The sequence below is a fragment of the Alligator mississippiensis genome, chromosome 9 (genome assembly GCF_030867095.1).
Source record: "Alligator mississippiensis isolate rAllMis1 chromosome 9, rAllMis1, whole genome shotgun sequence".
NCBI lineage: Eukaryota > Metazoa > Chordata > Crocodylia > Alligatoridae > Alligator > Alligator mississippiensis.
Genome location: NC_081832.1, coordinates 42395094 through 42422829, shown reverse-complemented (window position 1 = coordinate 42422829; position 27736 = coordinate 42395094). Strand labels below are relative to the sequence as shown.

Genomic DNA, 27736 nt, shown 5'->3' with positions numbered 1-27736 from the left:
GTCACTTCCGTCACGGAAGCCGACGCCGCGCGTGGCCGGGCTACTCGCCGGCCCTGGAGGACTTCCGCCTCCTTGTTCCCTCGCGGTGGAGATGGCGTCGGGCAGCGGGGTAGGCGGCGCGGGGCGGGCGGGGGCGTCCCGGCTCCTTCTCTCGGGAGGGAAACGCCGCCGCCCCGAGGAGCTGCCTCCGGCCCCGGAAAGGAGTGGGGCGGGCGTCCTGCGCGCATCGCCCGCGCGGTCCGGCCCGGCTCCGGCCGCGCTTTGCTGCTGCTGCCTGCCCGGGAGTGCGGCACAGCCGTGCGCCCCCCCGGAGCCGTGTTCCCGCCTTGCTTTGTCCTCAGTGGCGCCCCGCGCTGTCCCCCGCCCCCGCCCGCGGTTCGCTGCGAGGCGTCGTTTAGGCGTTAGGGCTGCACCTGGGTTTCTCCCGTCCTGTCCCGCGCAGCCGCCGGGCGAGGTCGGCTCCTGCAGGCCTCCGCTGTTGGGATAGGTGCCCCCAGTGGTGCCTGACCTTTCTGCCTCCGTGTCCCAGATCCGGTTGGTGGGTCCAATCTGATCATGCCACTCGGGACTTGGAAATCTGTGGGTGGGGGAAGCAGGAGCAGCTTAATTGCCACTGCTCCCTGCTGTCACATCTCCCAGCCCACCAGGCTGGATTTGGCCCAGAGGCCAAGGGAGAGCACCCTGAATTATACTCTCCACTGATTCTGGATGGCCCGTGGCTGGCGGCTGCCATGGCAGGGTGCAGACTGGGTCGGGATCTGCCTAGGAAATCGGCGGTAACCAGAGAGCCCCAGCAGTGTGGGCACCCTGAGGGAATTGTGCTAAATAGTCCAGTTCCAAAGTGTCCCTCCAGCACACTGGTTTAACACTTGCACAGGAGGGCTTGGCTGGTAAAGATAAATCAGGCATGTTGCTGTCTTGATCATAGGTGTAGAAAAAGGTATCCCCAGTGCATGCAGTAGGTAGGTAGAGTGGGGAAGGGACTCTACTATATTCTGTGAAAGAGCTGTAGGTCAGTGGTTGAAGAGCCACTTGTGGCTCAGGAGCTATGGTCTGATTCTTTCTGCTCTAATGGCTTCTTTACAGCCTAACAAGTTCTGCAGAAGGTTTTCCAATGCTCTTATAACTGCTTTGAAATTCCTTGAAACTGCTTTTATGTAACTTAAGACGTGTGAATTTCTGCTTTGTTTTTCTCTATTAAAACTGTAGTTGTCCCAGAGCTCTTGCTAATGGATCATATTCTGACATTTATCCATGTTGACATGGAAGGCCTATATGTTGCAATACATTTCCAGTACAACATGTTTAAATTGTTCTGTCTGTGTGTATAGAGTTCATCAGTTATCAGCCATTACTGTGAGCCAAAGGCTTTAGAATTATAGTTGATATGTTCACGTTCAATAGTGTGGTGGTGAGGGAGAAAACTAAGAAGAGAGAGAGACAAATCTGAGGTTACTTTTACCTTCCTTCAGTTAGACCCTACAGAAAAATACTTATGGAGAATCAAAATTCTTCTTATATGAGGAGTTTTGAAACATTCTGCTACCTTCTGCTGTAAACCTAGGGAAACTTGCTCCTGAGTCACAAGTAGGAAAGGAGGGACATCTTCACAGAAAATGTACTGGCAGGAGGAAAAATATATATTCAAGTGGGATGCAAGACCTTATATCTGTCAGAAAGATTTGGTGACCTCATCCCCAAACCCACCAAGAGACAAACATTAATGTCCCCAACTTTCTGTGGCCCTTTCTGACTCCTCTCTTCCCTTCCTCTAAACAAAACTTCATACAGAGGTAAGATGGGGAATTTCTCTACAAATTCCAAAGAAATTCTCTGACTCAGAACTAGATGGGGGTTGAGACATATCTCTATTAGGAGCTGCTTGAGGAACATTGCTGTTGTCTCCCCTTGTTCCTGAGCTGCAAGAGGAGTGACTGTGTACAGATGACTCTGGTACTATTGTTATACTGTATGGAGATCTTGAGTGCCCATTGCTCATCTGCTTCTGAGTTAAGAAACCTCATTCCCCTTGATCGTATTCTTTTTGGCTTGCTACTGCCACTAGACTTAGCCCAGGATGCTGTGTAAGCTGCCAAATCCATCCTGTGTCATTGTGAGACTATTCTGCCTGAAAAACCTTTCAGAATGTAGTGTTGAAGTCGAATGAAGAGAGCATGGGATTTAGAAGGGTAAGGCTTCTGGCATTTGTTATAACTGCTTGCCAATTCTAGACCACGTTAACAATCTATAGTAGTACCAAAAAGCCAGCTGTCAGCACCACAGGGACTTGTATATATGTTGTTTCTGCTTTGGCAAATATTTCCATTGTTTGGAGTCAGAGCATGAAAAGTGAGCAGAAAAAAGAATGTTTGAGTGGTTGTGTGGTCTGTCAGCACAGGAGGCCAAATTGGGGCACTGACTTTTGTTCCTGGCTGTAGGGTGTCATGTCCATTTGTCAGAGCAGAAGCCTTGACTTGGGACTCCTGAGTTCTGTTCTGAGCATTGTAGTTGTGTTGCTACATGACATTGAACAAGTCTCTTCAGTTTGTGCCCTGCAATGATTATGAGGCTTTTGTGTACTCCTTTTAGTTCCTATCTGATGTCCTCTATTGGGAGAATATTATTTGTAACCCCTGAGCAGTTATTAGATAAAGATTTAGGGGTTTCCAGCAACCCCTGTCCCCTTTTTGATCAATCTGAAAAAGTTATTTTAGAATTGCTAGCGATGGCCTTTTAACAGCTAGATCAGAAGTTGGGTTTGATTTATTTCACTGTGTTTGGCCTAGGGACACTGGTAAAAGATCTTCAAAAGACAGTATCCTTTTTATTATAAAAAGAGAGTGAGGCAGCAAGTAAATTGCCTTCTCTCCAGGCTCCAACCAACTTTGATTTGTGATAATACTGTTTCTATGTAGGAGAATATAGAGTCTGGAAAATACCCCAAAACATTAATTTACACTTTGTGAATCTCCTTTTCTTCTTGCTTGGGGAAGCTAATAAGAAAATTCTTTGTTATAACATGCTTAAAATGCTTTAGAAGCTCTGGGAATAAATGGTAAGTTTGCTACCTGTCTCCCAGGCATTCTTATTCTCATCAGTAGCTATTCTTTATGTTGGAAGGATTGCCAGGAGGTGGAGATTTTGAATGATTGCACTGCTGCTGTAGTCTTAAATGAAGTTTTTTATTTTCTTTGGAGCTTGACTGGATTCTTGGTTTGATTAACCAAGGGGGGAGGATACATTTTACTCCAGCACATGCTATCTATCCCCTTTCCCCCCAGACATGAGCAAAGAGATTTCCACAGGAAGACTTTCCTTTTTATCAATTTTCAAAAATTAAAAACATGAAGAGGATTTTAAATATTGATACTTCTGTTACTGTTAAATAAAATTAAGAGAAGTCTGTTTTATTCTAACCACTCATATATATATTTAAATGTCTTTAAAGTGGGTTTCTGTGCAAAAAGTCTGCACCAGAAATGTTTCCTTTTTTCTTGCTGCTTTTTCTTTCTGAAAGTCAGGAAAGGAGAGTTAGTCGTGGACTAGCTGACTGTGAATCTTGTGCAATTGGTCATCTGAGATCTCAATGTCTTGGCTTTACAATAAGAGGGACATGAAAATATCTGACTAGAGAAAATGGAGGGTTTTTTTTAAAGTTTATTTTGTGTACGTCTTGCCTAGTGTATAGAGGTTTTATCAGTATTAGGTTGGATACTTGGATCTAATAACTGACTTGTTGCTTTGTTTCTTTTATTTCCTAGCCATGCCTATAAAAGCTCTTTAATCCTTCATGCACAGTTTGTGTCTGTGCATGTATGTACATCTCTACACATTAAGACTCTCAAGAGTTTATTGTTGCCTTATCTGGCTTCCTAACGGTCTCTTTTGGATTCACATTTAACTGGCTTAATCAAGAAAACTTAAAATTTTCACTTTGTGCTTGGAAACCCTGTTTCCAAACAGACAAAAGTAATCCGTGTATTTGTGCCTGTTTGAAAGACAGGGATGAGTATTTTGTGAAACTTGGAAAATTTAATTTGGTATTTGGTTCAGTCCTTGCAGAACCTCTTGACAGGTTTTTTACGCCTGCATAGCAGTATCTTTCTGTGCTAGAGCCCCTGTTTCTGGCTGTGGGTAGGTGGGGGTCACTGGAATTGAGTGATCTTTATTTGTCAGTGTGGCCCAGCACACCAAATCATTCAAGCTCTCTTCAGGTTCGGTCTCTTATTGCTGAGCGTAGAATGTGATATATCCTAATTCATTTGGTTCTCTCACAGACTAAGAACTTGGACTTCCGCCGAAAGTGGGACAAAGATGAATATGAGAAACTTGCAGAGAAGAGGCTCACAGAAGAGAGAGAGAAGAAAGATGGTGGGTAACACGTTGAATCCAAACAATCTCTCCTCATTTTGCAATGAGTAACCTAACTTTTGAATGTGTAAAGGGAAAGCTGCTAGAAGAAAAATGCCAAATGGAAGCAATTGGAATTTAGGGCTGGCTCATTCTGTTCCTTTTTCTCTGCTTGCCATAGAATACAGTCCAAGGCAGAAACACTTACTAAGAACCGTATTCCTTTCCTTTCCTTTCTTCTTCTATATGGAGGTGGAGGAAGTGGAAAATTCTCAGTCTTAAACTGTGATTCTTTAGCAATCTCCCTGTTCTAATCTGTTGCTAACACCCTTCCCTTCCTTACAATGCAGGTAAAGATGATTCTTTACTTAAATCTCAACATGAACTGTACAATTTGATAGCTCCCCCTAGTTTGCCACTGAGAGAGGTCAATTAGAGATCCTACGTTCTAAGTTCCCAACCACTCCTGAAAAATTCTTTTGTTTGCATTTGTTTATTTTTAGGCAAACCAGCCCAGCCTGTCAAAAGGGAGCTTTTGCGGCACCGAGACTATAAGGTGGATTTGGAATCCAAGCTGGGGAAGACCATTGTCATCACCAAAACTACTCCTCAGTCGGAGATGGGAGGGTAAGCCACCTTGAATTCTTCCAGTTTTATCTCAAGTTTTGATTTTAACACAGATGCTCAAGATAATGTTTCATGGAACCATGGGCCAGTGAGGAATGCTTACATAGCGCTAGTCTCCTTACCTCTGTGATAGTAGAGGAGGAAAACTTTTTTGATTACAGAGGTGAAAATTCCAGACTGAACTAGATATAGAAAATTTAATCTTCTGGAAGATATTCATAGAAATAATAGTTATGTGAATTTTCTTCACCTTTCCCATCTCGTGTCATTTTTTTCTCATCCACACTAGAAACATGAGCCCTAAGCCATTACTATGATCAGTTCAGTCTTTGGTGTCTTTGCCGAGACCAGCAATAAATTACTGTACATTGGGTGATGTTATGTGACACATATCTGCCCACTAGGAATTGAGGCAAGAACACTGTTTCCTCCATAGAAGTCCCTGAAGGCTAGGTCTGTAGCAGTTATTTTTGGTCACTATTGATGTGACCTGGATTTGAACAGGGGAAGGAATCCTTAACCTATCTGCAGTCCCTTGAGCTATCAGGTCTCTGAAAGAGGGGCTTTAAAGTTGGGCCCAATGAGAGTAAGCATTTCAAGGCCCAGTTGTCAAAACAAGGTAGTAAAAAGAGCCAAGAGAAATTGGACAGGTAGAGGAGTTTCCCTTTAAGAATGGGCTGATTGGAAAGAGGAATAAAGACGTTTTATTACCACAGTGATGGGCTAACTTCTTTTTCTTTGTTTTTTACCATGCTCTCCACTACTAAAGTGTTGTAGTAATTAAGACTGGAAGTTATAACTGTATAAATTATGATCCTGTAAGCTCGCTTTGGCCACGTCCAGATTAGCGCAGCTGTGCAGTATGTGGTGCCGCAGACACATTTGCAGCACCACATAGTGCATGTTCAGTTGTTCTTAGTGCTGCAACAGAGCAGTGTGGGGGTGTTTTTTGACTCCTGGGTAACTTGCTGTGTGCCAGAGGGCACATAGCACAGGCATTCCCTGGGGACAACTAGTGGTGGCGTAAATTGTGCTGCTGCTAGTTGTCCCCAGGGAACCAAAGGTCCACACATGTGTGGATGTGGCCTTTTTTTGAGAAAGTTATTTTCAATGCAGCTTGAATAGAAGAACTATAATTCCAGAGGAAACCCTGCGTCTCCAATATTTCCTGAAGTGGGACAGTTGAAATGCTTCTATACAATGCTAGACTTAGGGTTGCTATTAGGGGTGTACTGCTTTAGAGATTCATGGATTGTAAGGCTGGAAGAGACCTCAGAAGATCATCGTGTCCAGCCCCCCTGCATTAGGCTGGAGAGACAGCTGGGGGTCAGGTGACCCCAGCAAGGTGACTATCCAGTCTCCTCTTCGAAGATTTCCAGGGTAGGTGATTGCGCCACCTCTGGAGGGAGCCTGTTTTGCAGTCTGGACCCCTTAACTGAAGAAATTTTTCCTAATGTTGAGCCAGAAACAGTCTTTCAGGAGTCTGTGACCATTACTCCTGGTTTTCCCCAAGGGTGCCCTGGTGAACAGTTGTTCACTGAACCCTTGATGTAGTGGTAAGCTGCTACCAAGTCCCCTCTTAGCCATCTCTCGTAGGCTGAAGAGTTCCAGGTTCTTCAGCCTTTCCTCGTAGGCTTGCTTTGCAAGTCTCTGATCATACGGGTGGCTCTTCTCTGGACTCTCTGAAGCTTTTCCACATCCTTGTTAAAGTGCGGTGCCCAGAACTGGGTGCAGTACTCCAGCTGAGGTCTCCCCGATGCCGAGTAAAGCGGAAGAATCACTTTCTTGGTTTTGCTTGAGATGCATCGATTGATGCATGCCAGGGTATTATTTGCCTTTTTGGCTACAGCATTGCACTGACAGCTCATGTTCATGCTGTGGTCTATTATTACCCCTAGGTCCCTTTCATTTGTGGTGCTGGTCACTTTGGTGCTGCCAATCCTGTAGGTGTGTTAGGGGATTGTTCGTCCCCAGGTGGAGCACTTTACATTTCTTGACGTTGAACTTCATGTGGTTCCAATCTGCCCAACTTGCTAGCCTGTTTAGGTCCGCCTGTATCTGCAGCCTATCTTCAAGCATGACCACGCTTCCCCGTAACTTGGTGTCATCCGTGAACTTGGCCAGTGAGCTCTTCACCCCCACATCCAAATCATTGATAAAGATGTTGAAAAGCACTGGACCAAGCAGCAACCCCTGAGGGTCACAGATCCGTTCATTGGAACTCTCTGGGTCCTACCTCACATCCAGCTTTCTACTCACCTAACTGTCATGCAGTTAAGCCCACAATCCTCCAATTTTCTCATGAGAACATTGTGGGATACTAGATCAAAGGCCTTTTGGAAGTCAAGGTATACAGTGTCAACCTCCTCCCTCTTATCCAGGTGGCGAGTTACCTGATCGTAGAAGGAGATGAGGTTGGTAAGACGAGACCTGCCCACGACAAAGCCATGCTGGCTGTCATTCAGAATCCTGCCTTCTGAAAGCCTATCACACGTAGACTCTTTAATGAATTTTTCCAGGATTTTCCCTGGGATACAAGTTAGGCTGATTGGCCTGTAGTTACCCGAATCCTCTCTCCTCCCCTTCTTGACGATGGGCACAACGTTGGCCCACTTCCAGTCCTCAGGGACATCTCCAGACTGCCACGAATTTTGGAAGAGTTTCACCAGGACTTTCTCGATGACTTCGCCCAGTTCCTTCAGCACTGTCAGATGAAGTTCATTCAGTCCTGCTAACTTATATATGTCTAATTTTTTTAATTGATCACGCACCAGTTCTACAGCAATAGTAGTAAGGCAGTCATTCCTACCATGCCCATTCTGTACCCTACCTGGCATGATTTTCCCCTTGGCCTGGTGAAATACTGAAGCAAAGTAGTCATTTGGGAGTTCAGTTTTCTCCTGAGTGCTGGTAACCAGCTGTTCTGAGTTGTTGAACAGTGGCCCTATGCTCCCATTTGTTTTCCTTCTGTTCTTTATGTACCTAAAGAAGGACTTCTTGTTGCTCTTGATTTCCGTTGCTAATTTAAGTTCAGATTTTGGGGGCCAATACTGATAGCCAGTTTTTAAGGAGGCGTATTGGCTGATACTGATCCAATTTTCAATACAGCTACGTGCAGCTGGTAAGTCCATTGTGGTAAAAAGGGAGTGAGGAGGGAAAGGGTATGGGAGGGAGGGGGGGGAGATCAACACCCCCACAGTGAGGGAGGGGTGGGGGCTGGGGCTGGGCCTGGGGAAGGGCACGGGATGAAGCCAAGGGGGGGGGGGGGGTGTTGGGGAGGTGGCTTCTGCTGCTGCTCCCGCCACTCATCTGGGAGGGCACTGGGTGGGGCGTGTGCCCCTGCATCTGCACAGGGCAGGCTGCAGCTGTGGGCTTGGCCCCCCCCCCCGACAAGTGGCAAGAGCTGCTGGACAAGTGACCTGTGTGCAGTGGCAGGAGCCGCCGTCCATCTCCTGCTATGCCCCCTGGATGAGCTGCAGCTGTGTCCTGTTCCTGCCCCATTCTGGCTGGGCAACACCTAACCCAGCCTGATCCCCACTCCCTCCCTTACTGTGAGGGAGTGATTGCTCTGCCTCCCCACGGCCCTTCCCTCCCCACATCCCTTCCACTACAACAGACTTACCAGCTGCATGCAGCTTTCCAAGCTGCCAGGCTGTGGTCCTTGCTGCCTGTGTGCTGTGCTGTGGCTGTGCATGGACACGGGCATTTATTAGCCAAATTAGCAGCCGCTTCAGGCTGATTTCTGATGCAGTCAATTTTCTTTATATCAGTGCCAATCCAATGTTGGACCGATGTATCAGTACTGTATTTCTGAGCACTTAATAGTACTAACTACGATTCTAGCTTTGTCTCTCTGAGGGATGGGGTTTTGGTTTGGGAATGGGGAGGGGGTTGAGTTGTTTTTTTTTTAACCTTAGAGCTGCTCCTTGGAATTGCCCTAGAAAATCCAGGTGGATTTTTTTTTCCTCTGCTTGGCTTGAAACAGAAATTCTGGTAGGATCATTTTAGTCTTGTGCTTTGGATCTAACCCATTTCTTCTTTTCTTCCCCAGATATTACTGCAATGTATGTGACTGTGTGGTAAAAGACTCTATCAACTTCTTGGATCACATCAATGGCAAAAAGCGTAAGGATATTTTGTTTTCAATTCGTTATGCTGGGTAGTAAATAGAACACCTGTAGCATGAGCCTTTCCACTATGAAATTTGCTTCCTCCAATGTGTCTAGAACCCACACTATTTGGCACATACAGTAATAGGCTTTTCTGAGATCAGAATATATACTCAATGTTTGCTGTTAAGGGCTAGAGAAAGAGCAGCTTGTGTTTTCTCATGACTTCTCCATGGTACTAGACAAGACAGAGGTGAAATAAATTTAGTAGATATAGTAATAATTGTGGGTTTTTTGGTAAGGAGAGCCTTGGGAAAATATTTTGGAGTTTTTCTAATGAGAGAACCCCACTGTCAGCAAGCAGTGCAGCTTCCCTGGGAATATAAGGAGTTATGTGATAGATGTCATTGGGGTTTGGGCATTGTAAAGGAATTCTGAAGACTATGGATGGATATGTCGGTTCTCCCATCATTCTTGGATCCCTTTCTTAGAGGAATGTGGTTTGAACTTAGAGAATTTGATTTTCCTCTATCATCTTTCAACCAGACTTCTTCTGTAGTTTGGAGCAGGGTGCTTGAACTCTGTCTGTTTTCATGTTTCCGCAATGTTTTACCAGGATATTTTGTTAGACTCATTACTTATTATATTCCTTGAAGATGGAAAGAGAGAACAGCTACAAAGAAGTCTCTACTTGATTTTCAGTGTCATAATATGCATGCTGTGTGCTGGGCTCTGACTGATAGCAATTCAGCTGCACAGGAAGTACTTAAACCTAGTCAGGATCAAAGTTCCAGGACCCTAGAGTAGGGATGGCTAACCTGTAGCACACATGCTACAAGTAGCGTGGCCAGCATGTGTGTGGCACATGGCAACCCAGAGAAAGAACAAGCAGCACAGTACAGGTAGGACAGGGAGTAGAAAGCTGGCCAGGGGATTAGTGTGGTACTCAGGGAGGGTGTGGGGCTAATTTGTGGTACGCCTGCCAAAAAGGTTGGCCTCCACTGCCCTAGAGTAGGCACACATTTTTGTTTTCTTTTTTAACTTTTTTTTTGTGCAGCTGGGAACTCCTCTTCCTCAAACTCATCTCATGGTTATTTTACATTTATTTAAGCTTTTCTATTGTGTAGTAGAACATAGTTCTGGTTTTTAATTTTTAAAATAGAATTGTAGTTTGCTCTGTTTTATGTTTTGTTTTGGAAGTATGGCTGACCTGGAATGAGAGGCCATGTTCATAAAACTTGTTTCTTACCGAGTTTACTGTCAAGTGCCACTCAGTGTGCTGGTGTGAGTAATGCTTATAAGAGAAATATTTTCCCATTAGGTGTTCATCCTGTGTAGCCTTGTGTCTCTGGAGAATAGTAGGGCAGAGGGAAATTATCTTAATGGACGAAGACTTGAGTCCTTGTCCTTGCTCTTCAAAACTGAACAGTTCATCAGTGTCTGAGTTCAAAGGTATGAGTGTGTATGTTTTATCTTCATGGTCAGCATTATGCAGATGTTATTGGAACAGAAACTGTCATCTTATAATTTGGCATGGACACTGGATCCAAAGGAGGGGGGGGCAGGATCTGTCATACTAGGTCAGAATTGAGGGAAGGCAGGATGATACCAAGAACCTATTTTTCTCCATAGTAACAGATGGAGAAAAGAAGTGGAATGGGAAGTCTCAAGAATCTAGTTCAGAATGATCAATGAAGGAGTTCAAATGGGAGCATAAATGCCAACAGAGTTTGTTCATCTGTTTGGAGGAAGTTAGCAGTAGGAGTTTCCATCAGTCCTTGAAAAATGTGACAATGTGGTTCCTCAGAATAGTTACCACTTAGACCAGGAGTGGGCAAAATATGGCCTGCAGGTTGTATTCAGCCTGCAAAGGGACTTTGTCCGGCCCACTGCAGGTCCCTTGGTCCCACCTGGCCCAGGTGCTGTTATGCCCATGGTGTGTCTTGCTGCCCCCACGTGTGCAGCGGGGCTGGGGCAGCTTGGCAGTTGGATTATATTTCTAGGCAGCCCAGAAAGTGGCAGCTCCTTCTGGCTGCCACTGCCACTGGCCCCAACCCTATGGTACTGGTGGGGATCCATGCACACACCCCTGGCCTGGGTCCAGCCCTCCCTGCCCTTTGCCCACTCCAGACCTGCCCCAACTGGAGTGGACCAGCTGGGACCCATGTGCACAGCCCCAACCCTGGCTCAACCCACACCTGCTCCAGACCTCCCACTTACAATAAGTGGCGGCAGTGACCAGGCAGAAGCTGCTGGTCGGCTCAGGGGAAAAGCAGCTGCCTTCCCATCGCTGCTACTGGGCCCTTCTTGTTGCAGCCTTCTGAAGCCTGTGCCTTGATTGCCCTGCAGCTCTCTTCACTGCCACTGCTGCCCTGCTGGGTGGCCAAGAGGTGGCGGTGACAGTGGCCAAGAGGAGCTGCAGGGCAGCCCAGGCATGGGCTCCAGGAGGCTGCAGCAAGAATAGTCCAGCAGCAGCGAGAGCAAGGCAGCCAATTTTCCCCCATACCCAGCAGCAGCTTCTGCTTGGCCACTGCCGCTGTTCATTGTGGGCGGGCCAGCTTGGAGTGGGCTGGGGTTGGGGCTGTGCACGCAGGTCTCGACTAGTCTGGATGTTGTTTGCTCTGGCCAGGGTGAGTCTGGAGTGGGTACGGGGCAGTCCAAAGCTGGGACTGTGTGCTCAGCTGCTGCTGGGTGCTAGTTTCAGTGGCAGGGAGGAGCCGCAGGGTGTGCAGGGTCTGGGGCTGTTTGGGGGAGGCGGGCTGCTGACCGGCCCACAACAGTTCCCCAAAACTGCCTATGTAGCTTGTCGGCCCAAATAATTGCCCGCTCCTGACTTAAACTGTAACCTCTTTAAGTAATTAAGTCTCTCATTTAAATTTCCTCCCTGATCTAGCTTCCTATTCTGCAGCAGTCAAGTTTTTACAGAGCCTAAAGGCAGAAATTTTAGACAATGTGAACTACTGTACTCTAAGTCAAGATGTCTTGATCTGTCCTTGTCACCTGAATGAGGAGTTAAGGTTATGAAGGGGTTGGTCCCATTTGACTCTGCCATGGAGCTTAGGTACACAGAGAAAGAAAGCTGGTTTAATTCAGGTAAACAGCAACTTCCTTTTACAGACAGTTCCTTGAACAGTGGCAAAACTGGCACTTCTTCCAGAAGTCCCCTGCCATGTGTGTTTGCGTGTGTTTGTTTTTTGTCTTTAAATCTGGTACATTGTAATCCAAGATATAACAGATAGTTCCTTCTTAGGATACTCTGGCAACTTGGGGAAGCTGTGTGGTGCCCATCTTTAACTTCCTTTTGAGTAGTTTAGCGAGAAGGTCCTTTAATGAGTGATTCTGTGTCTAAATCCTTTTCTTCAAGTTCCCTTACTAAGAAGGATGAATATAGGAAGAAAATGAATTCCTCCAAGCAAGGTGCCATATTCAGTGTTGCTGCAAAAAGCTTTCAAGCCTTTCCTTGAGATTGTAGTCCAAACAGCCAAGGCTCTGGATCTTGTTATAGCCCCAAAGAAAAATCTCAGAACTAGAGGTGCACCAATACATTGGTACTGATATAAAGAAACTGCTGTATTGGGTATCGGCTCAGTGAGGCTGATAATTTGGCTGATAAATGCTCGTGCTGCGCGCAGCCTCAGCGCAGCACTTGGGCAGCCAGAAGCACAGCCAGCAGTGTGGAGAGCTGCCTCCAGCTGGTTGGTCCGTTATGGTAGAAGGGGAGGGAAGGAGTGTTCAGGGGCAGATCAATGCCCCTTGTGGTGAGGGAGGGGGCAGGGGTAGGCACTGCCCAGCCCAGAGCAGCACGGGGTGGGCTGCAGCCAGGGCTGCGTGGGGCTCTTCTTGGTGGGGGCTGGGCTTGGAGTGGGCACCAGCGGTGCTGGAAGGCTGCTGCATGCACCCTAAATTCCGCTGCAGCTCAGCTCCCAGCACTGCTGCTGCCAGCCTCCTGGTGCTGCCCTGGCTCTTCCTGGCGCGTGCGTAGAGGCAGGGCGTTGAGCCAGATCAGCAGCTGGTGCTGCATGGGGCACTTCTCCATGGAGGCTGGGCTCAGAGCGGGCACCTGCGGCACTGGGAGGATGCTGTATCCACCCTAAACTGGGAGCTGAGTTGCTGTGAAATTTGGGGTGGATGCAGCATCCTCCCAGCGCTGCCGGCGCCCGCTCTGAGCCCAGCCCCTGCTGAGAAGAGCCCCACGCAGCTTCAGCTGCATCCTGCCCTGAATGTGCCCTCCTGGGGTGCAAGCAGCAGAACCCCCTTCCCCTGTCTGGGCAGCACCTGTCCCCTCCCTCACCACAGGGGGCATTGATCTACCCCCCCCATGCCCCTCCTCTCCCTCTTCCCCTTCCACCACACCAGACCTAGCAGCTAGAGGCAGCTGTATCAGAAATCGGATCGGTATCAGCCAATATGCCTCCTTAAATATTGGCATCAGCCCCAACAATCTCTATCGGTGCACCCCTACTCGGAACATTTCTTACATCAGAACTGGAGTTCCTAGATAAGGAAGCTAAATCTCTCCATATTGGTAGAATGCAAAGGTGCTGTGATGATGGAACTCTGAGTGGCAACCATCGATCCTCCTGGATCATGGTGTATGTCATAGATGTTAGGGTCAGAAGGGACCTCAATAGATTGTCGAGTCCGACCCCCAATGTATAGGGGCCACCCAGACCTTTGATACATATGCCTGTGCGGGAATTTTTGGAGGGGTGGAGGCTGTCCAGATCTTCCATCCTCCCTTTAGGCCACTGAGATGGAATCCAAAGACCAGACTGAATCCAGATGTTTGGTGCCTCCAGGGCTGTAGTTGTATAAGTGTCTGGGAATCGAACCATTGTGGTAGACAAGGATTCTACCACTGAAACACAGGGGACTCCTGTAACTCTGAATAGAAGCATATAAATGGATTTCCTCTTCCTCGTTTCAAAAATCCAAGTAACAGCTGTTTTTCTCCTCTCTTTCCCACTCTCTCCTATGTCTTAGCTCTAATGTGTCTTGCACACAATTTCATTGAAAAGAAGTTGCATTATGAGCCCTTTTTAAGCCTGTTTCATAGACCAGGGGTTGTCAGCCAGGGGTATGTGTACCCCTGGGGGTACTCTGAAAGGTCCTGGAGGTATGCGGGGGTGGGCAGGGATGGAGCACTGCCACCCTGCACCGTGGCCTCACAGGAACAGAGCCGGGTTGGGGTGAGAGCAGGGCCGCCCTGACGCTGTTTGCCACCTTCTGCCTCAGGCTGCTTGCTACCCCACCCCAGATTACACTTACTAAAAATGGAGCTGCTGGGGTACACACGTCTTAAAAAAGGTTGAAAACACTTGTTATAGACCATTTGCTATTTTAAAGTCTTCATATTTTTGTAGATTTTGTGGTGTCATTTTCTTTCCTCATGTCTTTTCTTTTTTTGGGCATAGACTTTGATGTTTCTTTTTTTCTTTAATGTCTGGCTGATGGGTGGTAGGCATGTTTGAAAAGGGCTATTTGTTCATATTTCTTTTTTTTTTTCTTTAGCAGTCCTTCTCAAAAGAAGAAAAATATCCATCCATTTTAAAGATGTATGCTATGGAAATAGTTGCTTGCATTCTAGAGCAAAGGCTTCTATTCCTCATATTTTTCTCTTTAATCCTTGAAACCACGGTGAAGGCGTTTGTCTTCACTCTGTTGTAAAGCTAACCAAACCCATTATGAATAAGGTTTTTCTGCTTCTTGTCAAGTATTTCTTCCTTCAGAAGACTGATTTAATGCTTTCTATCTCAGACATGTTTTCACGTTTCTATGAAGAAAACTCCAAAATGTGTTTCCTTGGAGTATTACTGGTATGAAATAACAGGAAGCTGTGGAAAATTCTGTGATGACAGCTAAAACTGCCATTAGGCAATTGCCTGAGAAGTGGTCTCAATTTGAGTTTCTGAGACTGTGTAAATAGAGAGAGATTGGTACTGGAGCCTAGTTGAACTCTGACTTTGTAGAATCTAGACTTCAGGAAGGGAACTGGTTTTTCTGTTTCTTAATGGATCTAGAGAGAGTTAAGCAGTTGGGGGGCAGCTGAATACCAACTTGATCTTTCCTAATGGTGTGGATAATGGGAGCTGTGTGCATTCTAAACTCCATGTGTAAGATTGTGAATGCCATCCTTTTATTTTGGTCCAGATCTGCATGATTTGAACAGGACTTTATGTAAGTTGAGGCCTGTTCAACTCTCCTTCCCTATGATGTTGCTTGTTAATTTGTCTGTAATGTGTGGTTTGAAATGTACCAGATTCCTACTAAACAGCCATCCTCTCTCTTCCTTAGACTCCTCTTGGGATAGTTTGAGACTAAAAGCAGCTGAGTACAGATTCTGGGGTGGGATTCCTATATGCAATTCTCTTCTGGAAACGTTGAAACTTGTCTGCCTTCTTCCTAACTAGGCACTCCAGTTCTATACTGGATGGCTCACTGAAAATCTCTGAATTTAGAGATCTCTAATTCTCTTTTATAGACCATGATAGGTTCTTCAGTATCCTATAAACATCCAAGCTTCCTTCACGTTGGGTAAAGTTAAGAGAGAAAAAATGAGGTAGTCCTGCTGTCCTGCCAGAGTACATCCCAGACAAGCAGTGGATTATCTGGCAGTATGCACGCAGAAAGCTGTCAGTAGGGCATCTGACCCACTAAGCAAATGTGCTTGAAAAGAGTGCTATGTGGAAATTCACTGGCAACAGATTCCACTTAATAGAAAACTTGGAAATGGCTCTGTGTAGGCTCTGAACCAGTTGTTTACTTGGTGTTTCATGGCAGAAATATCTCTTTAATCTTGGTGCCTCCATTTTACCTGTAGCTAGAAATCTTGTTTACAGAATGCCACTCTTCTCACTTACTTGACCCATCCGTATTAAAAAGTGCTACTGTGTGGTAGAACTTAATTCTCAGACTTGCATGTGCATTTTACATCCTTTCAGTATGTGGGATTCATAGATATTAGGGTCGGAAGGGACCTCAGCAGATCATCGAGTCCAACCCCCTGCCCCTGAGTAGGTTTTCTATTCGGAACAACTCCAGAGTGTCACAGCTGGAATAGGAGGAGAGCTAACTTTTGCACAATCTTAAAGAAATAGGATACTCTTAAAAAATCATACTTGTATGTAAATATTTTGCCTGCTTTTACAGCAAATAGCATGGTAGCTGAGAGTTGGACATCTTTCCCTCCTGTCCCAATACATGAAAGCTAGCCTGCATTAGCTTAGGTCTCAGTGAATGAAGATTGAGCTACTATAAGTTAAGAGCTAGCACATGGTCACTTGCCATGAAAGAGCCGAAACACAGCAAAGTCCCACCCTTCTTTCTTTACAATGATTTGTACACCAGTACATCTATGTATAATGGCACAGAACTCCACCAGCAGATCAATTGAGGAAGAACATCCCGTTAATGTGGCACTCATTCTCTGCCAAAGTTTCATACATTGTGAGTTAGGTTCACTATAGCTCTGCCCCTTGAGTAGTCATTTTCTTCCACTTTCCACTGGGAGAAAGTGCTGTTAAAATAGTGATGCATTTTACTTCTTTACATTGTTGCAAATGACTCCCTAGAACTTGAGAGCAATAGTGAATTGGGTCCCATGGTGGCACTGCAAGTTTTTGGAAGACACTGGTGTAAGTGGATGTGCCCAGGGTGGTCTTGGAATTGGAAGAGAAGAAACTGACATGGAAAAATGACTTCCATTTTGGGCTCATGGGGTAGGCTGTATGTAACTGTCTAGTTGTAACTAATCTGCAACCAACATGGCTGCTGTCCATTTCCATCTTCTACAGATCAAAGGAATCTGGGCATGTCTATGAGGGTGGAGCGCTCCACACTGGATCAAGTGAAGAAACGCTTTGAAGTGAACAAGAAGAAGATGGAGGAGAAGCAGAAGGATTATGACTTTGAGGAGAGGATGAAGGAGCTTAGAGAGGAGGTAAGGTGTTGGGCACATGCTGCCTGCTCTGCATAACCTGAAAGAAATGACAAATTCCTTAAAGAAAGCAGCCATTAGCCCCCTCAAATAAATAAGGTGCCCCAGAGTAAAGGGATATTTTATAACAAATACCCTTAATACACCCGCATCACTCTGGGGCTAACAAAATGACTTCTCTTATTCTACATTTTTCTCGGAAACCCTTATCCTTTCATCTGAATTGTTATAGCAGTTATTTTCAAACACAGTAATGGTTTTCAAGGTACCAGACAGTGAGAGGGACTAGAAAATACAACCTTCAGTATAGCTGATAGAATTTGAACAAGTAGATGAAAAGCTTATGCCTCTCCGGATGAGATGGTCTCTAAGGTGCTGCCTTGCCCTGCCTTCAGCATATTTGACTTTCATAAAATGCATCTGATCCCAGAATTCAAACTGATGATTAAAACTGGTGCTGTTTGTTTTCTTTAATGGCTGCCTTAACACTAGTGTGGCCTGGGGTGCTGATGTGGGATGAGAACTTTTCTCACATAGTTTATTGCAGCTGTGCAACCCCCACGTGTGCCTTGGGAAACTTCCACTGGAGCACAATGTGTGTGTACACAAGCTCTGGGGGAAAAAAATCAAATACCCCATGACATTTTTTCCTCTTAGGCTTTGTAACAAGTGTTCCTCCCAGGTGTGGTTGCAATGGCCCGTGGTGGCTGCTCAGTTCTTGTGACTCTTCTTGGGCAATCTCCCCTTCCCTTGCCTGCCTTGGTGTTACTAACTTTTAAGTAAAAGGAGGCTTCCCAAGCCAGGTCTCGCTCATGACCACAGGTGTCTATGGTCATTGTCTTAAGGGCCAATTATGTGGCCTCTATCCTCTCTAATACCCACTCCCATGCCTTGCAGATGATACTCTTTCCTGATGTCCTGTGCCCTAGGGCTGTGTGAAGTTTGCCGGCTGTTTCATTTTGATGCTGTTTTGATTCATTTCCAGCTCAAAACAGTGAAATTGAAATGAAATGAAGGGCTTCGAAACAGCCTTAAAACGAAACGAGGGCAGCTGAAATGTTTTGCATTTCGAAGCTGAAGCTGGGCTTGCCTGCAGGGAAATGGAAAGTAAGGAGAGGGAGGGGGAAGAGTGGGGAAGGACTGCTCTGACATTGACTGTGTAGCTGATCAGTGACTGTGACCTTTCCCTGAGGTCCCTTACAATCCCAGTGCTCTGGGGAAGGGATGAAAAAACAGCATAAAAAGCAGCATTGTTTAAACTAGCCTCCTTTCTGCTTTCGGGTCAGTTACTGAGCTATCTTCCAGAAGCTCAGGAGCATTAGACAGCAAAGGCTACTACTACCATTGATTTCCTACTTGCTAGCCTAGCAAGTGGGATTCCGCAATACCTTTTGCTTTCTTTCTAAACCCTTTTATTATTGTATTAATCGATTGATTCTTTTCAATTTCATAATTATATTGCATATTATACTATAGAATTTATATAAGAAGATACACATGTACATTTATATATTTTTATAAAGACCAGACACTATGAAACACACCATAAAGCGTGCTGGAAAGGCATCTGGCAAGCCTTCAGAGAGGGGCGGAAGAGGGGGTAGAGGGAGAGGTGTAAGTCATGTCCATCCCCTCCCTCTCCTTCCCCCCCCCTCCCCCCCCCCAGAAAAAAAAACCAAAAAAAACCCAAACAAACCACAAAACAAAACAAAACTGAGACACAGCCTCTTTGCTGCAGCAAGCAGGCATGAGGCTTCCACTAGTACAGGCAGCAAAGAGAGACTTCCAGCAGGAGGGTGGTGCCCTCCTTGTATGAGTCGTGCAGGGAATACTTGGGGGAGGAGCTGTGCAAGGCAGATTCACAGGTGGCCTTACACTTCATCTCAGATATCTGGAATAGGTGGGGTGGAGATTGCCTGTCTCTCCCTCACAGGGCACTGGTGCGACCAGTCAGGCTTTCGGTGGGCTCTTCTTTAAGCTGACGTGATGGATGAGTCCCACACGACAACAGAGCTCATGGGGGCCATGAACCGCTTGATGTAGGGGTGGCTTGTTGAGCAGGGCAAGCTCACCTGCGGGTTCATGGCCACTGACAATGGGGCCAATATGGTCAAGGTGGTCTGTGATGCCAGCTTTGTTGGCATGTACTGTGTGGCACACAAGTTCCACCTCATAGTCTTGGATGCCTTGGAGTGGGTCAGGGCTGCTGGTGATGCCGCTAGTACCACCAGCAAGCTCATTTCCAAATGCAGGAAGGTGGCAGGCTACTTCCACCCAAGCACAAGCAGAGCTGAAAGCCAAAAAGGAGGTGTACACCCAGTGGAAGGGAGGGGCTATCAGCTGAGAGGAGTATACCTCCATTGCTTGGGTCTGTAGGGGGGCTGTTAGGAAAGCTAAGGCAGATATGGAACTAGGGCTAGCATCAAGGATCAAGGACAACAAAAATTCCTTTTTTAAATACATAGGGAGTATGAAGAAGGCACCAGGTAACGTGGGGCCCCTGCAGGATACACTCGGCAATCTGGTAGTTGCACCAGAGGAAAAGGCAGACCGTTTTAACAATTTCTTTGCCTTAATTTTTTTGTGCAGGGACTGGGACTCCCTCACCGAAATTCAGGATAGACTCAGGAGAGACTCCGCCAGGCCTAGGGTCAGGGAGGACCAAGTTAGGGAACTTCTGGAGGGGCTGGATGTATTCAAATCAGCAGGTCCAGATGCTCTCCACCCCAGGGTTCTGAGGGAATTGGCAAGGGTTATCAAGGGGCCCCTGGCACGGCTTTACGAGCGTTCATGGTGCCCCAGCCAGGTGCCAGACGACTGGAAGAAGGCCAGTGTGGTCCCCACTTTCAAAAAAGGGAGGAGAGAGGACCCGGGCAACTATAGGTCTGTTAGTCTTACTTTGATCCTGGGGAAGTTCTTTGAGAAAATTATCCAGGAGCTCATCTGGGAAGGACCAGCAGGCAGGATGATGCTCAGGGGCAACCAGCATGGGTTCATTAGGGGCAGGTCCTGTCAGACCAACCTGATTGCCTTCTATGACCAGGTCACAAAATCATTGGACACAGGTGTCGCGGTGGATGTAGTCTTTCTGGACTTCAGGAAGGCCTTTGATACCATCTCCCACCCCATTCTCATTAAAAAGCTAGGTGACTGTGGCATTGATGCCTACATGGTCAGATGGGTCGCAAATTGGCTGAGGGGCCACACCCAGGGAGTGGTGGTGGACAGGTCATATTCGACCTGGAGGGATATGGGCAGTGGAGTCCCCCCCAGGGCTCGATCCTCGGGCCTGCACTGTTCAATTTCTTTATTAGGGACTTGGACGAGGGGATGAAAAGCACCCTGTTTAAATTTGCTGACGACACCAAGTTACGGGGTTATGGGGTGGGCAAATGAGAATAGGATGGGATTCGGTACTGACAAGTGCAGGGTACTGCACTTGGGCAGTAAGAACCAGCAGCATACCCATAGGCTGGGGAACTCCCTTCTTGAAAGCACAGTGGCAGAAAGAGATCCTGGAGTCATTATCGATTCCAAAATGAACATGGGCTGCTAACGTGGTCAGTAAGGCTAAATGCACCTTGTCCTGCATCCACAGATGCAAGCAGGGCCAAGGAGGTGATCCTCCCCCTTCTATGCGACGCTGGTCAGGCCTCTTAGAGTACTGTGTCCAGGCCACATTTGGAGTTCTGGGCTCCACACTTTAGGAGGGACGTGGCCAGCATTGAGAGCGTCCACAGGAGGGCCACTTGCATGATCCGGGAACAGCAGGGCAGACCCTATGAGGAGAGGCTACGGAACCTGCACCTGTTCAGCCTTCACAAGAGAAGGCTGAGAGGAGATCTGGTGGTCATCTATAAACTTACCAGGAGGACCAATGGGGAATGGGAAAGACCCTGTTCCCCCAAGCACCTCCTGAAGTAACAAGGAATAATGGCCGTAAGCTGTTTGAGAGTAGGTTTAGGCTGAACATTAGAAGACACTACTTCACAGTCAGGGCAGCCAGGATCTGGAACCTACCAGCTTCCAAGGGAAGTGATGCTGGCTCCTACCTTGGGGGTCTTTAAGAAGAGGCTGGATACTTACCTAGCTGGGGTCATTTGAGCCCAGTATTCTCTCCTGCCCAGGGCAGGGGGTTGGACTTGAACCTAAGATCTACTTGGGTCCCTTCCGACCCTACATCTATGAATCTGAACAGCACAAAATCATGTAGGATGTGGAGAGTCAGTGGAACTCCACATACCTGATGCTCGAGAAGCTGGTGGAGTAACAGAACATCCATGTGATGGCCTTGCTTGGGGAGATTGGGATCAGCAGCCCCCTGAACAGAACTGAGTGGGATACCATCTCCCGGATCTTGGTGGTCCTCAAGCCCTTCCTCGAGGCCACGAGACCCTCAGTGCTGGCGATGCCCTACTTAGCCAAGTGGTCCCTGTAGTGAGGGAACTTCAGAGCCAAATAGAGAGCTTCCAGGGGATCACTGTTTCTGGCTGGGGCAAGCTGCTGTCACCAGACATGCAGGCACTGGTGAAGCAGCTGAAGGGGGGCATCAGGAAACAGCTTGATCCCTTGCGGTCCAGTATGGTCCACACACTGGCTGCCACGTGTGACCTGATGGTGAAGGGCAGCATATGCAGCAGCCAAAGCCTGAATCAGTGGATGGAAGTACTGGTGAAGAGAGTCAGGGAGGCAGAACAGCAGAGGCAGGGGGACATGGAAGAGGGGGATCCACTGTCTCATGCTGGCACACCATCCACCAGCCAGTCTCCTCCTCCACCACAGGTGCTGCCAGTGTGGGCCAAGGGCATGGCTTTCATGGTGGGGTCCAGAGGCACCAGACCCCACCATCAGGCAGGTAGCACTCAGGCCTTGGTGGCTGCCTATCTCTCTGCGGATGTGCAGGTACTGCTGTGCGACCACTTGGCCTACTGGGCAATCCAGAGCCAGATGTGTCTGGATCTGGCCATGGTTGCTTAGGAACATCTGTCCTGTCCATTTACCAATGTTCTAAGTGAGAGGGTGTTCAGCATTGCTGGGGATGTAGTGACATCCCACTGCACCTGCTTGGATCCTGGTTTGGTGGAGCAGCTGGTGTTCTTCAAAGTGAACTTCCCGCTGCTGGGGTTCTCCTAGCTCTAGGTGCAGATGGAGTGAATGCCACCATCCTCACTCGTCCGTACCTATTTCCTTTTTAAATTTTTAAAAAATATTTAATGCTCTGCTCTCAGAGCTGGAGGGGGCACTCACTGCATCACCAGTCAGCAGGGTAAGAACATGTCCCTGCTGAGCTTCTGTGCCATGATGAAATTGGAGGTATGGATTGGGGCTTTGGGGAAGGAGGAGGCCCCAGGTCCTGGGCATGACCATTAAAACTGTGCTCTGCCAGGATTGGGAGGCCTGGTGGGACTGCTGGTGGCTCAGCGGCCTGAGGAAATGCCAGAACTGAGGATCCCCCTGGTGAAAGGTGGGTAGGAGGTGCCATAAACTCCAGCCACTGCACATACGTTCACAGTCCTGGCTGGGGAAAGCCCAGACCTGTCACATCTTTGACAGGCCTCAGGCTTGCTGGTTGCAGTGGAGTTATGAGGCTCCAGGTAAGCTCAGCTTAGCTGCCTGGGATGCCAGCTTTCGGGTTGAAAAACCCTTTGTCAGGCTGAGGAAGCAGCTGCAGCTGGTGTGTGTGCGCTCTTCCTGGATGGAAGGAATAGTAAAGAAGCCAGATGCTGGCATGCAATGCAGGCAAGAAAGCAAGTCAGTGAAAATGGAAATGGAGGCATCAGAGGCTGAGGGACAGGCTGGAGTGTAGGGGGAAGAAGGGGAATGTAGCAGGACAGGTAAAAGTGGAGAGGTGCCTGGGGAGTCGGATGTCTGGCAGGTTGTAGCATGTCAGAATTCCAAAGTCTATATTGAGTCCATGAGTTTCTGTACCTAGGAAGTTGATGAAGTGCAGTTCATAGGCTCATCTGTGAAAAGTGGTTTGTAAATTCCCTTTGAGGATCAGGCCTGAGAGATTGGAGACAGGTGGTGTTCTGTTGTTGTCTTTGATAGATTTTTGGTGTGCACTCATTCTGGTGCGCAGTTGTTGCTTGGTGTCTCCACGTATTTTCCGTCAAGGCACTTGGTGCCTTGATGGAGATATGTTTTGTATTGTGAAGGTATCTTCATACTGGAAATGTTGGGAGGTTTTGTGTCTTGTCATGGCATGGCCTGGATCTATTCAGTGTGTTTTGGGCAATAGGAAGTTGACTTCTGATGATGAGGTTAGCGAGGTTCAGTGCTTGTTTGAATTTGCAAACCACTTTTCACAGATGAGCCTATGAACTACATTTCATCAACCTCTTAGGTAGCAGGTACAGAAACTGGTGGACTCAATATAGACATTGGAATTCTGACATGCTACAACCTGCCAGACATCTGACTCCCCAGGTTCATCTGCACTTTTTCCTGTGCTGCTACAAACCCCCTTCCCCCCCACCCCAGCCTGTCCCTCACCCCCTGATGCCTCCATTTCAATTTTCACTGACTGGCTTTCTTGCCTGCATTGCATGACAGTCTCTGGCTTCTTTACTATTCCTTCCATCCTGGAACAGCGCACACACCAACTGCAGGTGCTTCCTAAGCCTGACAAGGGTTTTTTCAACCTGAACCCTTGCTAAGATATATTTCTATAACTATACAGTTGGTCTGCTAAAAGATACCAGATTAGATTGACCCAAAGAACCTTGTCTACTAGTGCCATGTCCTTAGACCAAAACCCCTAGCACCTGAGTGGAAGGATGCAGGGCCCTGGGCACATCTAAGCCCCAGCCCTGGGGCTTAGGAGAGTGCTCTGGCAACTGCTGGAAAAGAAGCTCCTGGAGGAGCAGAAGAGAGGCTCTGTCACAGTTTGGCTCCCTGAGATTCTGCTGGTGCTACTGTGCTGCTCACTAAGTTATTATTACCAGTTGTTATTTGAAGTGGTGGATTGTACTGAGGCTGTAGGGGAGGAGGAGACCTCATTGGGGCACACTACTGTGTCATGTACAGGTGTCAGTGAGGGTGTGCACGCACGCACACACACACACATGCACACCTCCCCTCCCCCATGAGTTTTGCTTGTCAGCATCCTGAGGTGCAGTTTCCCAGAAACCCCTGTACCTATCTCCTTGAAACTTGCCAGGTGTTGTGGCCCCAGCAGGGGCTGCCATGCCTGCTGTTTTCATCCAAATCTGCCACAGAGTGACAAGGTTATAGGCAGTTTTGTGCTTCCCTATTATAGCTTATGGGCGAAACGTCAAAACAGTGAAACAATTTCAACAAAATGAAATGGAGCAGAACAGTGCTTACAAAACTAAATGAAACTTGAAACACTGTCCTGTTGAAATGGCAAAACGGAAGTCAAAATGAAATGGTACCATTTCACACGGCTCTAATTTGTCCCTCCTGGGCTCTTATGGGCTACAGGCTCCTTGCCCCCCATGGTCTCTGGCTGTGGTCCCTGACCTTTGGTCTCCTTAGAACCTGGCTGCACTCCTAAGCTAGTTGGGATCTCTGAGCTACTTGGCCCCAGCAGTCTTTGGCAGTGGTCCTCGATTTTCACTAGACCCTGGCCCAACTCCTAGGCCAGTAAGACCTTTGGGCCCCCAGGCCCTACTGACAACTTACAGCCCCTCCTGGGCTCCAGGCTCTCAGACCTCAGTTCTTGCCCCTCCTGGACTATAGGCTCCTTGGTCCACTTGGTCTCTGGCTGTGGTCCCTTACCTTCGGTCTCGCCAGACCTTGGCCCTGCTCCTAGGGCAGTTGAGACTTGGGCTCCCTTGGCCCTGCTAATACTTGCCACACTTGGGCTCCAGACCTCTGGGCCCCAGCCCCTCACTTCCTCTGGCCCCTTTCCTTTGCTGGGCTTCAGGCACCCTAGCCCTCTGTTCTCTGCCACCCCTGTCAAGGCTGTGGGCTCACTCGCCCCTGTTCTCAGGTTTATGTATTCCAAGGCCTGCCTGTCTAGGCTCTGGGTTCACCTGCCCCTGTTCTCAGGCCTGTCTATTCCAAGGCCTCTGTCTGGCTTACCCAAGCCCCGCTGTTGTGATAGGAGCCCTGTTTCCAGCAGTTTCACTCTCTGGCCCCTGGGGCTAGACTGCCTGACCAGCTTAGGCGCTGAGTTTATCTGTCTCAAGCCTGGCCCCCTTCTGGTCAGATGACTTCCTAGTGGGGGTAGGGGCTGCTCCCTAAGCAGCCTTTTTTCTCTTATAGTGACAGGTGTGCCAAGCACTGTGTTAATATAGGCTTGTATTTAAACTGTAGAATCAAATCCTTGTAGTGAATATTTACCTCAGATTCCATTTAAAAATAACCAGCAAAGCTCTACTGATAGCTGAAAAGCATTGTGTATAAGCTCTGGTCCCTTTTTAATGCTTTTATTTCTGTATCAGTAGCTATTACAAATAAATACAGTCACTAAATTGGTGCTGTTTGAGGCTCCCCTGTCGCCTTGGGCACCTAGACTGAGTTTCATTTGATAGTAGGAATTATCCACAGGGGAACAGAGTCCTAAGATGTGGCTGACAGTTGCCCTTTCCTCAGATTGGCTGAGTTGCTATAAAGCTGATCAACTATAGGTTTTGTTGCTGCTAGAATGCAAGTAATTTGTATTAATATATTTAGGGGAGAAAAAACAAATGCGGAGTCACCAGTAGTGTGAGCTACTGCTTCAGATTTAAAAACTGCTGTAAATCTAATATATTACACACAAATAAGCAGCAGCCTTTGGTATAGCATACTTTTCAGTAGGGCTGTCTTGGAATAAACCACTGCACAGAGCTATAAGGCATGGAAGTGGTGGGTAGTGATAGCAACAGCAGGAACTGTTGCTGAGTTGGGAGCTGGAGTCACACTTCTGAATCCCCCAGTACAAGTCTGGCGTCATTCCAAGGCCTGTGATCCTTGTAGAATGAAACACTTTGATTAGAGCAGTGAAAACACTTTGATGCCAAAACCCCCCAAAGCCACTCAGAACTCAGCTTATGTTCCACTGAGCAGCTGTCACTCTTCTGCACCAAAAGCCAACAGAGAGTGACATTGTCTGTAGCCATCATTCCTCACCACTGCTAGAACAGGGCATCAATAAAAGATAAATGTCTCTTCCTTTAAAAACAACTTTCCTCGTGCCCTTGTGTTTGTTTGTTTGTTGTTTTTTGACAAGGTTTTTAGCATTTGTATGTTGGCAGATGCTGATAATTGCATGACTCTACAGTCAAGTCACAGGTAGCTTCTCTTGTTGAGGGTCTCAAACCTGTGATCTTTTCTTCTGGTACACCACATTCCTTCCATGTCCACTGTTTTTACTCCCATCCATTGTATGCTTTTAAGAAGCCTGTTCCCTTTTTCTAGTGAAGGGAATTAGATTAAATTGTAAGTGTCCCATCTTCCTCTCTCAAGGGTCCAATTGTATAAGGAATTAGAATCATTCTGCTTCTTTCCTTATACTGCAGGAGGAAAAAGCCAAAGCATACAAGAAGGAAAAACAACGAGAAAAGAAGAGGAGGGCCGAGGAAGACTTGACATTTGAAGAGGATGATGAAATGGCAGCTGTGATGGGTTTTTCTGGCTTTGGCTCAACCAAGAAAAGTCACTGATCAGCCCTGGACTTTCCTCTTTCTTGATACAGATTTCTTTATACCTAGGGGACTGTGGAAAATTCTTTAAAGACTTGACAGAACTTGTATGTAATTATCCCAGTAGAAGCTGGCTGGAGCAGCTGAGAAATGATTCTACACTGAACCTGCGCTACAGAACAAGTTGTGCGCCTTTCGTTAGTGCCCCACTGCCTGCAGAGCCTGACTGGCAAACTTGTAAATTTTAAATAAAGAGACCTTTAAATTAGTCTTTTCTCCAAAAAATCCCCCTGTCACACTCTGTAGTAAATTCTACAGAGTTGTCATGGTATTTGGCTTTGATTCTTTTAATCTATTGTATAGAGTCTGCAAGCTGAATGTTTCTTCTGGAAACCCTATGGCCTTTGGCCATCTCATTCTTTGTACTAGTTCTGGCTGCTTGTCACTTGGTGTTCTTTGGCCTTGTGCGTGCGGGAAATATTCTGCTGGGTACTTTTTTGTGCTAATAAATTAATAAAAACCTGTACAGACAGTATCATTCAGGAATCATTCTATCTGTAAAATGGGTATAATTTTTGTTTCCTTGAGATGTAGGTGGTAATTCTAACTTTTTTTTTTTAACCATGCAACCAAAGGAGTTGCACTTGAATGAGTGTTTATTCTGGTTTGTATAGGTTGACATTTTGATTTCTTGTTTTAAGCAGAGCTTGAGGCTGTTTGGACTCTGAACATATTGAAACTTTCTTTTATACTTTATCTGTAGGAGTAATGAATTCTACTTTCGTAGATGTTTCTTAAATTCATTGACATAACCACAGTTTCACTAGCATGGGTAAGAAATACCTCTCTGGGATTTACCTAGGTAAATTTACCTAAGGATTTACCTAAGGAACCCCCCCCCCCCCCCCAATATTGCACATTATTTGCCAAAAACAAAAAAAATTTGAAAACTGAGTTTTGTAGAGATTTTAAGTGAGAGTTGAGGTTCTGTTAAATTTAGTAGGTGAAAACTCTTGTGGCATATATAACTTTGGTGAAGGGGCATATTTGGAAGTCTGGTGTATGCATGTATTTTATAGGGAATCCCAGGCTGGCATTTTTTGTCAGAGGTATAAGTGACCTGT

The 27736-nt window shown here is 46.9% G+C and overlaps 1 protein-coding gene across 1 annotated transcript; it reads left to right on the top strand.

Annotated features, from left to right (window-relative positions):
* The first annotated feature begins 6 nt into the window (after positions 1-6).
* Positions 7-27147, top strand: ZMAT2 (zinc finger matrin-type 2). The gene is made up of 6 exons (XM_006273414.3): positions 7-109; positions 4278-4371; positions 4854-4977; positions 9029-9102; positions 16880-17025; positions 26490-27147. The coding sequence occupies exons 1-6, from the start codon at positions 92-94 to the stop codon at positions 26631-26633; spliced, it is 600 nt and encodes a 199-aa protein (XP_006273476.1). The 5' UTR covers positions 7-91; the 3' UTR covers positions 26634-27147.
* The last annotated feature ends 589 nt before the right edge of the window (positions 27148-27736 follow it).